Genomic DNA, 16,848 nt, shown 5'->3' on the forward strand with positions numbered 1-16,848 from the left:
GTGAGCAATGGGGGTGCGGTGATTTAACGCTGTCACAGCATCCAAAAGCGATGGGGGAAAGCAGGACCCTCAGTCGCGCTTTGCTCTCATTAAGGTCTTTTAATTAGTAACGGGAGGTTGATAAGGATAAACACCCTATGGAGGGGGTCACTGTGGGTTCTGTAAAGGTTCATTTGCACCTCGAAAGCGCTCGGGGGGGGGGGGTATTGCTGTTTATTTTGTGGGTTTTTAGCAACTGTTTCCTGGATGGGAGAAAAATGTCCATTTTTAGAAGAAATAAATAGAAGGAAAGGGATGAGCGGCTTCCGAAGCGGCGTTTCCCGTGGGGTGAGGGGACCGTGATGCCGCCGTGTGTCCGTCCGTGCTGGGGTCTTGTCCGTCCTGTGTCCGTGATGGAGGGAATTAGTGATTAGCAATTAGCTAATTAACCAAGCCCCGACCTCACGGGGGTTCCGGGTCCGGTGAGGATGAGACGTGACAAGTGTCTCAGGTCCGGGGTGTCTGATGGGGCAGCTCTGGGGTGTCTGATGGGGGGCTCTAGGGTCCCTGATGGGCAGTTCTGGGGTCCCTGATGGGGGCTCTGGTGTGTCTGATGGGGGCTCTGGGGTCCCTGATGGGGGCTCTGGGGTGTCTGATGGGGGGCTCTGGGGTCCCTGATGGGCAGTTCTGGAGCGTCTGATAGGGGCTCTGGGGTCCCTGATGGGCAGTTCTGGGGTGTCTGATGGGGGGCTCTGGGGTCCCTGATGGGCAGTTCTGGAGCGTCTGATGGGGGCTCTGGGGTCCCTGATGGGCAGTTCTGCGGTGTCTGATGGGGGCTCTGGGGTCCCTGATGGGCAGTTCTGCGGTGTCTGATGGGGGCTCTGGGGTATCTGATGGGGGCTCTGGGTGTCTGATGGGGGGCTCCAGGTTGTCTGATGGGGGGATCCGGGGTGTCTGATGGGGGGCTCTGGGGTGTCTGATGGGGGCTCTGGGGTGTCTGATGGGCAGTTCTAGGGTGTCTGATGGGGGCTCTGGGGTCCCTGATGGGCAGCTCCGGGGTGTCTGATGGGGGCTCTGGGTGTCTGATGGGGGGATCCGGGGTGTCTGATGGGGGGCTCCGGGGTGTCTGATGGGGGCTCTGTGGTGTCTGATGGGCAATTCTGGGGTGTCTGATGGGCAGCTCTGGGGTGTCTGATGGGGGCTCTGTGGTGTCTGATGGGCAGTTCTGTGGTGTCTGATGGGGGCTCTGGGGTCCCTGATGGGTAGTTCTGGGGTGTCTGATGGGGGCTCCAGGGTGTCTGATGGGGGGCTCTGGGGTGTCTGATGGGGGGCTCTGGGTGTCTGATGGGCAGCTCCAGGGTGTCTGATGGGGGGCTCTGGGGTGTCTGATGGGGGCTCTGGGGTGTCTGATGGGCAGCTCTGAAGTGTCTGATGGGGGGCTCTGGGGTCCCTGATGGGCAGCTCCGGGGTGTCTGATGGGGGCTCTGGGGTGTCTGATGGGCAATTCTGGGGTGTCTGATGGGCAGCTCCGGGGTGTCTGATGGGCGGCTCCGGGGTGTCTGATGGGCGGCTCCGGGGTGTCTGATGGGCGGCTCCGGGGTGTCTGATGGGGGGCTCTGGGGTGTCTGATGGGCAGTTCTGGGGTGTCTGATGGGGGCTCTGGGGTGTCTGATGGGCAGTTCTGGGGTGTCTGATGGGGGCTCTGGGGTGTCTGATGGGGCGGCTCCGGTGCAGGTAGGTGCTGGGGGGGTGGCGGAGGTTGTTTAACATGGGAAATAGTCTGTGGAGACTGAGCTGGCCCTGTGTGCCGCATTCCCAGCCCCGGTACCTATGGGTCCTATGGACCCTATGGATCTTATAGACCCTATGGATCCTATAGATCCTATGGATCCTGTGTGTCCCAGTGCTTGGCCCGTGGGCTCCGGCCGGTCCTGTTGAGTCACCGCTATTGTTCGCTGTTCCGTTTCCTGTCCCGGTCCCTCCCGCGCTGGCCCCTGGGGACCCGGCGCCCGTGGCCGCATTGGGGTGACCCAGGCGGGTCTGGGGTCCCTGGGCCAGGCTGCACCCCGGCCGGGGCTCCTCGGGGTGGTGGTTTGTGCTGATTGAACTGTGGTCCCCAGGGTGGGGACAGCACCCCTGTGGCCGTATTTGGGGGGGTCACTGTGCTGTGACACCTTCCAGCCCAAACGCCCGCCCAGCAGCATCTGGGGAAACTGAGGCACGGCCCAGCGAGGTCGATCCAGCCCCACCTGTGCATGGGGGACACACACACGGGGATTTTGGGCCCTTTTCCCGGGGTTTGGCGGTGAAGCTGCTCTGACCCGTGTGCATTGCTCCCCGCAGGGGTGAAGAAGAGGACGAAAGTCATCAAGAACAACATCAACCCTGTATGGAACGAGGTGAGCGTGTCCCCATCCCTGTCCCCACAGCCCCAGGCATGGTGGGGAACCAGCGATGCTCTGGGGTTGTCACCCCATGGAGAATTTGGGGCTGGTGCCCATCATGGGTGGCTTTATCACCAAAATTCCAGGCACCAGCATCAGGTTCCATAGGGACCTTTGGGGATGAGGAGGCTCCATAGGGATATTTGGGGATGAGGATAATCCATAGGGACATTTGGGGATGAGGGGGCTCCATAGGGACATGTGGGGACAAGGAGACTCCATAGGACCTTTGGGGATGAGGTGGCTCCATAGGGACATTTTGGGACAAGGGGACTCCATAGGGATCTTTAGGGACGAGGAGACTCCATAGGGACCTTTTGGGACGAGGAGACTCCGTAGGGACATTTGGGGACAAGGAGACTCCATGGGGACCTTTGGAGATGAGGAGAATCCATAGGGACCTTTGGGAATGAGGTGGCTCCATAGGGACATTTGGGGACAAGGAGACTCCATAGGACCTTTGGGGATGAAGAGGCTCCATAAGGACATTTGGGGATGTGAGGCTCCGTAAGGACCTTTGGGGATGAGGTGGCTCCTCAGGGACATTTGGGGACAAGGCGGCTCTGCAGGGACCTTCGCTCCATCCTCTTCCCGTTTCACGGAGATCTTATCAGGGCCGCACGCACATTAAAAGAAGCTGTTTAAAAATACGACAGCTGGAGGGGAAACCAAGCGTGTTTTACTCATCAGCCTGGCCCGCAGGATATTTCTGTTCAGCGTCCTCTTCCTGCCGACCCTGACCTGTGCTTGCACGGGTCACAATGAGACAAATAAAGGGGTTTTGGTGAGCAAACTGACAGCGGCTTGGTGCAGAAACACTGCGTGACGGCTCGCACTGTTTTCTCCTTCGCTTTTAATCCTCGGGGAGGGGAAGATCTTTGGATTTTCTGGGGGTCCACTGGGAGATTTTGCTCAGGGTGCCGGGGTCGGTGCCGAGGTTGGTCAGTACTGATGTTGGTGCCGAGGTCGGTGCTGATGTTGGTGCCGAGGTCGGTGCTGATGTTGGTGCCGAGGTCGGTGCTGATGTTGGTGCCGAGGTCAGTACTGATGTTGGTGCCGAGGTCAGTACTGATGTTGGTGCCGAGGTCGGTGCTGATGTTGGTGCCGAGGTCGGTGCTGATGTTGGTGCCGAGGTCGGTGCCGAGGTCAGTGCTGATGTTGGTGCCGAGGTCAGTACTGATGTTGGTGCCGAGGTCGGTGCCGAGGTTGGTCCCTATCAGAGCTGTCAGCACCACGATGGGGAAGCTGTTGGTGTTTTTTGGGGCCAGTTGGTGCCCCCCGAGCATCCCGGCCGGGGGATGATCTCTAATGTAATTACACTGTGATTCTCTATATTATTCACCATTTTTCCCAATCTATTTTGTAGACCTTCCTTGTTATAATCTCAGAGCAGTAAATCTTGCAGAGGTTTGATACAGATCTTCTCGGGTCCCTTAACAGGCCACCATAAAAAGTCACCAAAGACAACTTGTTATTAAACTTCCAAATTCATCTCCTGTAAATCTAACTTGCAGATTTCTGTCTGGATTTTCATTCGTTTCTCTTTTTCACTCACATTTTGCACACGTTACTTACATACACTACGTTCTTTCTTGGGAATACTTGGTGATTTTGCGCTGGACAGACAGACGCCGTGATGAGGGGTTGGGCGAATGCCGCAGAGCAATGAATCGTATAACCCTTCCTCGTCTTATTTCTATAACCAGGATTGTCCAAATTCCTTCCTTTCTTAGTAGACTGTTGAAAAATGACAACTGAAGTTGTCAACTATTTCTCCAGAATTAAATAGAATGGTTTTCCACCGCATCTGATTCATTTTCCCAGGTAACTCCTCCAGTTTGCTGGAGTTGCACATGGCAAATAACCTGAGTACTGTCACTGGCTGCCAGGCCGTCCTTGTTCAGTTCAGTGTTCAGCTCCCCAACCTCGATCTTCCCCCCCAGGGCTTCGAGTGGGACCTGAAGGGATGTCCCCTGGACCCGGCTGCCGAACTCACCGTCGTCGTCAAAGACCATGAGACCGTGGGGAGGAACAGGTGGGAGCAGCCCGGGGGGTGTCACCCTGCCAGCTCGGTCACCCGTGCGCACGCGTGTGCACCCCCAGGGCTTTGCACGGGGGGCTGGGCGTTGCTGGGGTTGTGCAAGACAGTCACCTCGCTGTGCCGTGCCTCAGTTTCCCCAAAACAGGCTCCCGGGCGGGTTTTTGGGCTGGAAGGTGCCCCGGGGGCACCCAGGCGCTCTTCTCCCCCACCCAAACCTCAGCACAGCCAGCGAGGGTTTTGCCCCCCGGCTGCCCTTCGCGGCGCGGGCGGCTGGTGGGAGGCGAGAGCTGCATTTTTAGGCTGCTTGACTCAACAATCCGGGGTGAAAAACCCGCTTTTGAGAGCACACAGGGAGCCTTGTGCCGCTGCCGCAGCCGCTCGGCGCCGCCAGGCCCCGGTGACGGGGGTGCGAGCCGCTGGCCAAGCTCCTTCCCCGAACACTCTTGGCCTGGGAAGGGCGGCGTTCGCAGAATCAATGACCCAGGTCGGTTTCCTTCCTCCTGGCAGCTCCTGGTGCCCCAGGGTCAGGATCTGGGGGCTCCTCGCAGGGGGACAAAAGGTGACAGATGGTGGTGCCACCTCCAGCCCCAGGACACCCAGCCCGACCACCCGCAGTGACCACATCTCCGTGCAGGGCTCCTTAAGCCGGGATCAGTGCTTGTGCAGGGAAAATCATATAGGAAATCATTTATTTTGGGCAGCGGAGGGCGGGAAAGAGGCTCCTGTTTCCAGGGCTGGAGCCGGCGCTGTGTTTGGTCTCGGGCTGGAGGCCAAGGGAGGTGGAGCTGGGTCGGGTCCAGCTCGGTGGCGTCTGTGTCCCTATAAATAGTGACGGGGGAAGCGTCCTGGCTCCTGGTGTGGGGACATTTCGGCTGCTGTGACCCGCAGGGTCCGTGATGCTCTGGCGAGTTGTCCCCTCTCTGTCACCAAGGTGATGGTGGATTTTGCCTTTTTATTCCCTCTGGAGAAAGAACCAACCTGCCCGTCTGCCCTGACATGACCCAGACGGGCCAATTATCGGTGACTGGCAATTAACGTCCTGTTGCCGTCTGAAATCACAGAATGTTTGGGTTGGAGGGACCTTCCCCCAGTGCCCCCCCTGCCATGACAGGGACATCTGCACCAGCTCAGGTTGCTCAGAGCCCCGTTCAGCCTGGCCTGGGATGTCTCAGGGATGGTTCATCTACCCCCTCTCTGGCCAACCTGGACATTGGTGGCACATGGACACTGGTGGCACATGGACACCGGTGACCCAGGGACAGCAGCCTTGGTTGCCAGCCCTGAGCTCCCCCCACTCCAGCAAAACCCCCAACCTCGCATCTCTGTTTTCCCCCTTGGCAAAGAAAAATCCATCAGTGGTTCGGTTTCTGGCTCCTGGTTCCTCCACGTGGACTTTTCAGTGCTTGTCCTCGATGCAAAGGGCACCCCAGAGATGCTGGCGCTGGTTGTGTCACGGCGGCTGGGGCTGGGTCCCCCATCCCTGTGCCCCGGTGGTTGGGTGGGGGTGTGGCGGTGTCCCCGTGTCCCCCCCACTGACAGCGCTGCTCCCGCGCAGGTTCCTGGGGGAAGCGCGGGTGCCCCTGCGCGATGTGCTCTCCTCGCCCAGCCTGGCCGCCTCCTACAACCTGCCGCTGCTGGACTCCAGGGGACAGAGCACCGGGGTGAGTCCTGCCCCAGCACGGGCACCGGCCCTGCCGCCGCGCTCCCCGTCACAGACCAGTATGGGCAATGTCCCTGCCGCCGCGCTCCCCGTCACAGACCAGTATGGGCAATGTCCCTGCCGCCGCGCTCCCCGTCACAGACCAGTATGGGCAATGTCCCTGCCGCCGCGCTCCCAGTTACAGACCAGTACGGGCAATGTCCCTGCCGCCGCGCTCCCAGTTGGAGATCTGTCTGTGCAATGTCCCTGCCAGTTGCAGCTCCTGGTTCGAGACCAATTAGAGACCAGTTTCAGCAACATCCCTGCCACTGCAGCTCCCAGTTAGAGACCAGTTTGAGGCCAGTTTGAGGCCAGTTTGAGCAGTGTCCCTGCAGTGCAGCTCCCAGTTTGAGTCCAGCCCTTGCTGAGCTGCCGCACCCCCCGGCAGCGCGTGCCCAGTGTTACCTGTCACCGAGGCTCCAGCACATGCCCAGTGTCACCTGTCACCGAGGCTCCAGCACATGCCCAGTGTCACCCGTCACCGAGGCTCCAGCACATGCCCAGTGTCACCTGTCACCAAGGCTACAGCCCCGAGAGAGTGTTTCTGGACACCCGTATAACAAATCTCTCCTCTTCCAGGCTCTCCTCAGCCTGCAGGTGTCCTACATCCCCCCGCCAGGTGCCGTCCCCCTCTTCCCTCCTCCGGCCCCCCCTGAGCCGGCACCGGCCGCTGCTGAGCCTGACACGGTCACCGGTAACCAGACCCCTTCACGTGGGACACGGGGGGTGATGTGTCCCCCCTAGCATCACGTTTTTCCCAGCTGGACCCCTCACCTTGGGGTCCCATAACCCTGGACCCCCCATGCTTGTGTCTCCATCTCTTTCCTCCCCCTGTACAGAAACGGCCGGAGAGGAGGAGACAGAGGATCAGGTGGCAACGGGGGATGAGACGGAGCCCTCGTCGGCCTCAGGGCCACCGGGGTCTGAGCCCCCATCGCTGCCCCGCAAACCCCCCCTGCACCATATCCAGGGGGTGAGGAGGAGGAGGAAGAGCTCAACCAAAAAGCCTCTGTCCAACAAGCCACAGGATTTCCAGGTGAGATGAGGCTGGTGGGGATGAGACCCTCTCCTGAAGCCACTTCCCCAGGGTCCCCCAGCTGGTCCCTGCAGAATCACAAAATTGTTTTGCTTGGAAAAGACCCTCAGGTTCATAGAGTCCAACTGTTCCGCCAGCCCTGTCCCTGCCCCATGTCCTGAGAACCTCATGTCCATCTGTCCAACCTTCCAGGGCTGGTGACTCCAGCACTGCCCTGGACAGCCTGTTCCAATGCCCCACAGCCCTTTGGGGAAGAAATTGTTCCCACATCCAACCTCAGCCTCCCCTGGGCAACTTGAGGCCGTTTCCTCTGCTCCTGGCGCTTGTTCCTGGGGAGCAGAGCCCGACCCCCCTGGCTCCAAGCTCCTTTCAGGCAGTTCAGAGATCAGAAGGTCTCCCCTCAGCTCCTGTTCTCCAGCTGAACCCCCCAGGTCCCTCAGCCGCTCCATCACACTTGTGCTCCAGCCCCTCACCAGCTCCGTTCCCTTCTCTCAACTCGCTCCAGCACCTCAAGGCCCTTCTTGGCGTGAGGGGCCCAGAGCTGCCCCAGGGTTGGCGGTTTGTCCTCCCCAGGTCCCAGCACAGGGACGGTCACTGCCCTGGGCCTGCTGGCCACACCAGTGCTGGTACCAGCCAGGATGCTGGTGGCCTCTTGGCCACCTGGGCACACGCTGGCTCATGTTCAGACACTGTCACCAACACCCCCAGGGCCTTTTCCGCCGGGCACTTTGCAGCTGCTCTTAGGTTGGATATTAGGAACAATTTCTTCCCCAAAGGGCTGTGGGGCATTGGAACAGGCTGCCCAGGGCAGTGCTGGAGTCACCAGCCCTGGAGGGCTGGACAGACAGACATGAGGTTCTCAGGACATGGGGCAGGGACAGGGTTGGGTTAATGGTTGTACTCTATGATCTTAAGGTTCTCTTCCAACCAAAATGATTCTGTGATTCTTCCCCGAGCCGTTCATGGGGGTGTTGTGACCCAAGTGCAGGACCCGGCACTTGGCCTTGGTGACCCTCAGACAGTTGGCCTCAGCCCATCGATCCAGCGGGTCCAGACCTCTCTGTAGATCCTTCCCACCCTCATCACCTGGGAGGTGCCCCCCAGGCAGGACCAGCCCCAGTGACCCCCTGCCTTGTCCCCTCTCCCGTCCCAGATCAGGGTGAGGGTCATTGAGGCCCGGCAGCTCCCCGGGGTCAACATCAGGCCTGTGGTGAAGGTGACAGCCGCCGGGCAGACGAAGAGGACCAGGATACGCAAAGGCAACAGCCCCTTCTTCGACGAGGTGAGGGGGTATCTGCTGTAGATGTAGCTGGGGGGGTTAGGAGATATTCGGGAGCCTTATGGGTTGGGGTCCTGAGGGACGGAAACCCCGAGGTGGGGATGTGGCAATGGGACCTCAATGGCAGAGAAGCTCAGGTCCAGCATCCCCAGCCTTCATCCAGGACTCGTCTTGGTCCCCATCCCCAGGTGACTCACGTGTCCCAGTGTCACCAGTAGCATCCTGGTGGCATCCTGGGCATGGCAATTCAGCTGGTGTGCAGGATGGGTGCGCTCGGCCAGTCTCAGGTGACTCGTCTCCAGCCCTGTCCCCACAGGGGATGCGTTTTAGGATATCCCCAGAATCTGCTTCAACCCGCCCCTCTGCTTTGTTTGGAGACCCCCAGGATTGCTGCTTAGGACACGCTTCTGCAAACCAGCCCAGCAGAAGCCAGCTGGAGGATGGTGCTGGTTGGGGTGCACCAAAGCCACAACACAGCCCTTCAGGGGGCTGGTGCTGTTCATGGGATGGGGTCCCACCTAAGAGGAGGAGAGGGTGCTCCAGGGTGTGGAATTTGGGGCATGGGAGAGTCTGGGGGGTGGGAGCATCCCTGGGGGGGCTGATGCAGACCCCACCATGCACCCTCGCCCCTCCCTCCAACAGACCTTCTTCTTCAACGTCTTCGAGGCGCCGGCCGAGCTGTTCGACATGCCCATCTTCATCACGGTGAGCGCTGCCTGACACCAGCCCTGTCCCATGGGACGCGGTTGGTGCTTGGGGATGTCACCTTGTCCCCCTCCCCACGGTATCCCCTGATTTCCCAGGTGGACGTGCAGGGCTGTCCACCACCATGGGAGGATTTGGGCTGGATTTACCTTTTTTCCTTCATTTCATCCCACAGGTTGTGGACTCTCGGTCATTCCGGGCAGACTCGGTGATCGGGGAGTTTCGGGTAAGGCCACCCCCTCTCTCCACTCCCCCTGTTTTCCCCACACTGACCCGTGGGGTGGACGCTGACAGTTATTTTCCTTTCTTCGCACAGATGGATGTCGAGACCGTTTACTCGGAGCCAAGTGAGCCCAGCGGGGAGCCGGGTCGGGCAGGGTCACCTCCCGCTGCTGGGGGGTCTCTTTGGGAAACCCCTTTTGTGGGGCCAAACCTTGGGGAAATGCACACACACGGCACCGCTCTCACTTGGATGAGCCCAGGCGTGTCCCTGCACCCACCATCACCACCCCCTTCTCTTCTTCTTTCTTCTTTCTACTTTCTTTCTTCTTTCTTCTCTTTCTTCTCTTTCTTCTCTTTCTTCTCTTTCTTCTCTTTCTTCTTTCTTCTTTCTTCTTTCTTCTTTCTTCTTTCTTCTTTCTTCTTTCTTCTTTCTTCTTTCTTCTTCCTTTCTTCTTTCCTTTCTTCTTTTCTCCTTTCTTTTTATTTTTCTCTTTTTCTTTCTTTTTATTCCTTCTCCTTCTCCTTCTCCTTCTCCTTCTCCTTCTCCTTCTCCTTCTCCTTCTCCTTCTCCCTCTCCTTCTCCCTCTCCTCCTCCTCCTTCCCCTCCTCCTTCCTCTCCTCCTTCCTCTCCTCCTTCTCCTCTTCTCTTTCCCCTTCCTTCTCCTCCTTCTTCCTCTTCCCCTTCCTCTTCCCCTTCCTCTTCCCCTTCCTCTTCCCCTTCCTCTTCCCCTTCCTCTTCCCCTTCCTCTTCCCCTTCCTCTTCCCCTTCCTCTTCCCCTTCCTCTTCCCCTTCCTCTTCTCTTTCCTCTTTCCTTTTCTTCCTCTCCTCTCCAAAAAGGAATGTAGTATTTATTATCCCCGCCCCGAGGAGCATCCCTGCGTTCCCTCCCCGCAGGTCTGGGGCGCAGCCCATGGGTCTCTGTTCCTTTTCTCCCCAGAACACGCGTTCCTCAGGAAGTGGCTGTTGCTCTCGGACCCGGAGGATTTCTCCGCGGGGGCCAAGGGCTACCTGAAGGTCAGCCTGTTCGTGCTGGGGCCTGGAGATGAAGCTCCCGTGAGTATCACGATGGGGGGACCTTCCATCCACGATGCTCCGCTGCCCTGGGCCGCCAAACCCAGGGGAACCACAGCATTACCTTCCTCAGTTTTGGGGCCATGAGGCTGGATTTTTGCTGCTTATTTCAAGACTTTTGAGAAGCTCGGTTGTGTTTTTGTCTTGTCCTGTTGTCCTGCAGCTGGAGAAGAAGGAAATATCTGAGGACAAGGAGGATATTGAGGGCAACCTCCTGCGTCCCACCGGGGTCACCCTGAGAGGGGCTCATTTCTGCCTGAAGATCTTCAAAGCCGAAGATTTGCCCCAAAGTGAGTGTTGCCTTTGCTGGGGAATGAGGGCACAGAGAAGGAATCTTCATCCACAGCCTTGGTCCAAAGGCCTTGCAGATATCGCTCAGGCTTAACGTACTGGGAGATGAGTCTTTTACTGGTATAAACTGGTTTTCCCCCCCTGGCTCCATGGAGATGTGCAGCGCAGCTGTGGCACAACCTGAGCACCCTGCGCTCCCGTGATTTCTCAGCATCTCCTTCCCTTCCCAGTGGACGACGCCGTCATGGACAATGTCAGGCAGATCTTCGGCTTCGAGAGCAACAAGAAGAACCTGGTGGATCCCTTTGTGGAAGTCAGCTTCGCGGGCAAGATGGTGAGCGGGGCGACCTCCCCGGGGCTGCGGGGCCCGGACGGCAGCTCTGCACGGCGATGATTTGGTCCCAGTGTGGGGAAAATTTGGTCCTTCGCTTTGCTGGAGCATTTGCCAAGGTCCCATCACTCTTGTTACACCCCATCCTCTCCCTCCACGTTGCAGTGTCCCAAAGGCAGGGGCTGAGAGCAGCCCAGCCGATGTCCCCAGCCCTGTCCCCATGCCATGGTGATACACCAGACCCAGACATGGGTGCCGGGCTGCACCGGAGCAATTTCTTTGCTGGGCTCTTTGTGGTGCTGTTGCATTAGGAATGTGGCTGGAGAAGCTGAGCTCCCAGGGAAGGAACAGGGGAAGGTGACAGCACAGCCGCGGAGGGTTCTGCTGCTCTTTGTGCTGCCTGAAGTGAGCGGCTGCTGTCCCCGTGCCACCAAATGTCCCCCTGTGAGCAGACAGGGTGTGGAGGTGACTCCGGTGGCTTTGCAGAGCCCTGTCCCACACTCTTTGCTGCTGAGTCCCCTCCAGTGCCTTTGCCAAGTGATGCCCCCATGAGCCGCTGCTCATCTTTTGATCTGCACTAAAGGGCCAGGAGTCTCCCCTGCCCATACATCTTCCCCTGGGGAGGGACAGAGCTCAGGACATTATCCTGAGCAAACACAGCGAGAAGGGGGTGAGGTTTCGGTGGTCCCGAGGGGAAGATGAGGTCCCCAAGCAGCCCAGAGCATCCTCCGCCTCGGCACAGAGCGGGTGCTGAGCCCCCCAGGTCACCCATCAGATGGGGTCTGTATTTTGGGGATCTGAGGTTCCAGCTCCGGGGACGTAGCGTGTGGCAGCCCAGCCGTGAGCTGGAAGTGCTGGGGTGACACTGAATGGGTCTGGGGAACAATGTCTTCCCCAAAGGGCTGTGGGGCATTGGAACAGGCTGCCCAGGGCAGTGCTGGAGTCACCAGCCCTGGAGGGCTGGACAGACGGACATGAGGTTCTCAGGACATGGGGCAGGGACAAGGGTGGGATAACAATTGGACTTGATGATCTTGAGGGGCTTTTCCAACCAAAATGGTTCCGTTCTGTGATGTTGCCCCTCCAGCTCTACTCCAGGATCCTGGAGAAGAACGCCAACCCGCAGTGGAACCAGTGCCTGACGCTGCCGGCCATGGTGAGCGTGGGTGCCCCTGCAGTGTCCCCCCACCCGCATGCCCCCCACCACTCACCGCTCCTTTCCCCCCTCTCTTCTCAGTTCCCGTCCATGTGTGAGAAGATGAGGATCCGGGTGACTGACTGGTGAGTGGGGAGGGGGTCACGGGGAGGGTGCCCGTGGGGAGAGCGGAGCTGGAGGAGTGGGATGGGCAGGGGGACACCCCACGGGTGAACCGCCCGTGTTCACAGCGTGATGGCATCACAGTGCGATGGCATCGCGGGTTGTGTTGCAGGGACCGTCTGACGCACAACGATGTCATCGGCACTGCCCACCTCTGCATGTCCAAGATCTCGGCCCCTGGCGGGGAGCTGGAGGGTAAGGGGGGCAGCAGGACGGGGTTTGGGGTGCATGGCCGTGGAGGAGCCCTGCATGATCCCAGCTGCAGGTTGGTGTTGGCTTGGGGGATGTCACCGCTGCTGTGGTCCCAAGACACTGTGCGGGGGAGATTCTGGGGATTGCTGCACCCCATGATCTGTGTTCTGGTTGGACCTGGTCCCTCCTGCTTTGTGGTTTTGAAGAACTTCAGGTCATCAGGCTTCAGGTTGGGTTGTTCATCCTGGAGAGGAGAAGCGCCGGGGAGACCTTATTGCGGCCTTTCCAGACTTAAAAGGGGCCGATAAGAAAGATGAGGACAGACTTTTGGGCAGGGTCTGTTGTGACAGGACAAGGGGTGATGGTTTTAAACTAAAGGAGGGAGATTCAGGCTGGACACGAGGAAGAAATTGTTGTCCCTGAGGGTGGTGAGAGCCTGGCCCAGGTTGGCCAGAGAGGTGGTAGATGAACCATCCCTGAGACATCCCAGGCCAGGCTGGACGGGGCTCTGAGCAACCTGAGCTGGTGAAGATGTCCCTGCCCATGGCAGGGGGGGCACTGGGGGCTGGGAAGGTCCCTGAAACCCCAACTGTTCTGTGCCTCTATGATCCCAGCAGTGTTGGGACGGTGGGGGTTGCAGAGCTGCCATCACCAGAGGTTTTGCTTCTCATTCCTTGCGGAGAGGGGGTGACTGTCTCCTCTGTGTGGCTGGTGACAGGCAGTGGTGGCACCAGCGCTGGAACATGCCACGTCCCACCTGTGTGTGTCCCCACCGGCCCCTTAGGTGGCGTTTAGAGGCTGTCGTGCTGTGGGGTTCAGGTCTAGCTGAGAGTGCTGTTTCAAGTCCCAGGGACATTCTGAAGCAAAGGACCACCATGGAGGTGCTGGCAGGGCTTGGGTGGGTGACACCGACATGTCACCTGTGCCAAGCAGGATGGCAGGGAGGGGGGACACTCTTGTGGGGCTGCCAAGAGCCAGGACAGGTCCAGGAGCAACATCTGCCCTAATCTGCATGAGCATCTCCTGCTGCTAACGAGCTTCTGTGACACTCGCAGCCCCATGGGGACTCCTCACCTTGGCTTTGTGCATCCCTGAGAGCCTTGGGTGTCCTGCAACCCCCCACCCCACTACGAGCATCCCCATGACATGGGGACATGGGACAGGGCTGGCGGCACCCACGTATCCCACAGCCCAAACCCCCCAGCGCTGCCTGGCCGTGCATGCGGTGCTGGGGTTGGGGTGCAGGACCCTTCTCCATTGAGGTGCTTGTGTGTCCACCCCCATCTTCTCCAGTTAAAACGCAGCTCCTGGGCAGGGCTGGAGAGAGAGAGAGAGGCTGGGAGGAGGAGGAGGCTGCCGGGGGTCTGCCCACCCTACCCCAGCACCGGGACCTGCTGGGTCCCGAGGAGACACCGGGGAACCGCAGCTCCCCATGGGCCCGTCCAGCTTCAGCGGTTCCCAAGTCCCCCCTTTTCACCCCAATCCCGCAGCCTCCAGGGAGGGCGATGGGGCTATTCCACAACCTCCCGCTTTCTCTCTCTGTCTCTCCCGTGTCTGTTGGCACCAAAAGCCCGTGAGAGCATCCATAACCCTCCATCCTCCCTCCTGCTCTTCCACCTGCCTGTCCTGACCTCTCTCCATCTCTTTGTGCCTCAGATGAGTTTCCTGCTCTTGCGAAGCCTCTGAAAGCCGCAGACCGTACGTCCCCTTAACCTCTCGGTTTGCAATCACCGCTTTGGGTAATGGTTTTGCTGGTTCAGCTGCCGTCAGCGCTGGAGCCTTGGCCAGAGCTTCGGGAGCATCAGCCAGGCCAGGCTGGACGGGGCTCTGAGCAACCTGAGCTGGTGAAGATGTCCCTGCTCATGGCAGGAGGGGCACTGGGGAGCTGGGAAGGTCCCTTCAACCCAAACCATTCTATGATTCCATGATTTCTGGCCCTTCACTGCTCCTTCTTCTCAAGGTTTCATAAAAATGAGCTGTTCTCTTCCAAGCACTCTTACTGCCATAAGGAGAGCTCAGGGCCTTCTCCTTGGCTGGTGTAAATCCCATGCACCAGTTCATACTAGCAAAGCAATTCCCCTTCTTTAGGGACCCTTCCTGGGACTGGGGGGCTCTGTGCTGTCTGCACAGCCCCAAACCCGCCTTGTCTTTCTCCTGCAAAAAGATGAACTGGTGAGGGGCTGGAGCACAAGTGTGATGGAGCGGCTGAGGGACCTGGGGGGTTCAGCTGGAGAACAGGAGCTGAGGGGAGACCTTCTGATCTCTGAACTGCCTGAAAGGAGCTTGGAGCCAGGGGGGTCGGGCTCTGCTCCCCAGGAACAAGCGCCAGGAGCAGAGGAAACAGCCTCAAGTTGCGCCAGGGGAGGTTGAGGTTGGATCTGGGAACAATTTCTTCCCCAAAGGGCTGTGGGGCATTGGAACAGGCTGCCCAGGGCAGTGCTGGAGTCACCAGCCCTGGAGGGCTGGACAGACGGACATGGGGTTCTCAGGACATGGGGCAGGGACAGGGTGGGTTATGGTTGGACTCCATGAACTTGAGGGGCTTTTCCATTCAAAATGATTCTGTGATTCTAAGCAGTTGTAGGACTTGAAGGGGGTGGAAAAAATTGCAGCATTTTGGTGGCTTCCAGACACACGCGTGTGGTCCCCGTGGTTCTGCAGCAAAGCCCCACGGGACACATCCCCGAGGTGCCTTCAGGGCTCTCTAACAGCTCTTTTCCCCCTCGGTCCCCAGTGGACGACGGGCTCGGGTTCCTGCCGACCTTCGGTCCCTGCTACATCAACCTCTACGGCAGCCCCCGCGAGTTCACCGGCTTCCCCGACCCTTACGAGACTCTCAATTTAGGAAAGGTGACGTCGCCTTCTTTCCAGCAGAACCTCAACTAAACCACCACCCCCTCCTTGCCAAAATAACGCTGCTATTAACCCAAACTGGCTTTGTTATTAGGATCCTGCGCCGCGTTTTCTGCCCCTGGCTCTTCCCGCTGGCTAAACCCCTCCTGATGTCTCTGCGCTGCCCAAACGCTCTCCACCTTCGAGGCGCTTGCAGAAATGCTTTGCCTGATCTCCTTCCTCTGCAACAAAGCCCTTTGGAGGCAAACACAGGTCTCAGCCATGGGGAGGGGACGCCGGGGTCTGACGCCTGTCCCTGGTTCTGCCCCAAGGGCGAAGGAGTGGCGTATCGCGGCAGGATGCTGGTGGAGCTGGAGACCAAACTGGTGGAGCACGTGGAGCAGAAGGTGGAGGACATTTCCGCGGATGACATCCTGCGGGTGGAGGTAACGGGGTCTCTGTGGGGCATCTGTCCCTGTGGGCTCTGGGGTTGTTTCTCTGGCGACATGGCATGTGGGGCATGGGGGTGGTGTTGGTCCTGGATGGTTGAGGTCCCACTGAGTGGTCGGTGAGCTCATGGATCTTGTCTCCTCCTGCATTTCCATCCCAAGGTGTCCACCTTGCTCCATCTGAGCTGCTGTAGAGAGCAGACCATGGAGAACATAGAGAGGTGGGAGATTTGCTCCAGCAGGACCCCAATCCCAACTTGAGCCTTATTGCACATGTGCTGCTTTTGCTCCTTTCTTCAGGTTTAAACTGAATTTTTTAAGGAAAGTTCTGGCCTTCTCATTCGTCAAGTTTTTCCTAAATATCTCGCCCAAAATTCCCTCGCTGCGACATAAGCTTTTCTTTCCCACAATAAACTCTTCCATTTTGGAGGCCCCATTGAGCTGGTGTGGGCCAGGGCGGTGGAGGGTGTGTGTAGGAGGATGGTGGTGGTGTCTCCTCTATGGACATGGTCCCGTGCCCGTTGCAGAAGTACCTGCGCCGTCGGAAGTACTCGCTTTTCGCTGCCTTCTACTCGGCCACCATGCTCCAGGACGTGGACGATGCCATCCAGTTTGAGGTCAGCATCGGCAACTATGGCAACAAATTTGACAACACCTGCCTGCCCTTGGCCTCCACCACCCAGTACAGCCGGGCCGTCTTCGATGGTGAGCAACGTGGTGGGGAGCGAGTGCTGGACGGGCTGTCTCCATCCTTGGAGGTGTCCACAACCCAACTGGACGTGGTCCTGGACAACCTGCTCAAGGTGGCCCTGCTTGAGCAGGGCTTGGGCCAGATGACCTCCAGAGGTCCTTGCCCACCTCAGCTATGCTGTGAAGGGGGAATATGTGACTGGGGAGGACTAGGGAAGGCAGGACTACTTCTTTCAGCTCTGTGCTGGCTTCAAGTAGTTTTTGGACA

At 58.8% G+C, this 16,848-nt stretch overlaps 1 protein-coding gene across 12 annotated transcripts in view; it reads left to right on the forward strand.

The window, feature by feature from the left end:
* Nucleotides 1–16,848, forward strand: part of DYSF (dysferlin) — a 107,955-nt gene that overhangs the window by 4,383 nt on the left and 86,724 nt on the right. For 6 of the 12 annotated variants that reach the window (XM_065060155.1, XM_065060158.1, XM_065060160.1 and 3 more), the window contains exons 2-20: nucleotides 2,323–2,378; nucleotides 4,367–4,458; nucleotides 6,020–6,125; nucleotides 6,743–6,857; nucleotides 7,003–7,199; nucleotides 8,353–8,481; nucleotides 9,121–9,183; nucleotides 9,359–9,409; nucleotides 9,500–9,530; nucleotides 10,344–10,459; nucleotides 10,641–10,767; nucleotides 10,999–11,102; nucleotides 12,187–12,255; nucleotides 12,337–12,380; nucleotides 12,530–12,612; nucleotides 14,266–14,307; nucleotides 15,344–15,459; nucleotides 15,774–15,887; nucleotides 16,418–16,595. In XM_065060155.1, the coding sequence (XP_064916227.1) occupies nucleotides 2,323–2,378; nucleotides 4,367–4,458; nucleotides 6,020–6,125; nucleotides 6,743–6,857; nucleotides 7,003–7,199; nucleotides 8,353–8,481; nucleotides 9,121–9,183; nucleotides 9,359–9,409; nucleotides 9,500–9,530; nucleotides 10,344–10,459; nucleotides 10,641–10,767; nucleotides 10,999–11,102; nucleotides 12,187–12,255; nucleotides 12,337–12,380; nucleotides 12,530–12,612; nucleotides 14,266–14,307; nucleotides 15,344–15,459; nucleotides 15,774–15,887; nucleotides 16,418–16,595 (1,833 nt within the window). The remainder of the gene's footprint in view (nucleotides 1–2,322; nucleotides 2,379–4,366; nucleotides 4,459–6,019; nucleotides 6,126–6,742; nucleotides 6,858–7,002; nucleotides 7,200–8,352; nucleotides 8,482–9,120; nucleotides 9,184–9,358; nucleotides 9,410–9,499; nucleotides 9,531–10,343; nucleotides 10,460–10,640; nucleotides 10,768–10,998; nucleotides 11,103–12,186; nucleotides 12,256–12,336; nucleotides 12,381–12,529; nucleotides 12,613–14,265; nucleotides 14,308–15,343; nucleotides 15,460–15,773; nucleotides 15,888–16,417; nucleotides 16,596–16,848) is intronic. The other 6 variants (XM_065060157.1, XM_065060159.1, XM_065060161.1 and 3 more) reach the window with 1 other exon arrangement.

This window comes from Columba livia, chromosome 4, assembly GCF_036013475.1.
Source record: "Columba livia isolate bColLiv1 breed racing homer chromosome 4, bColLiv1.pat.W.v2, whole genome shotgun sequence".
Lineage (NCBI taxonomy): Eukaryota > Metazoa > Chordata > Aves > Columbiformes > Columbidae > Columba > Columba livia.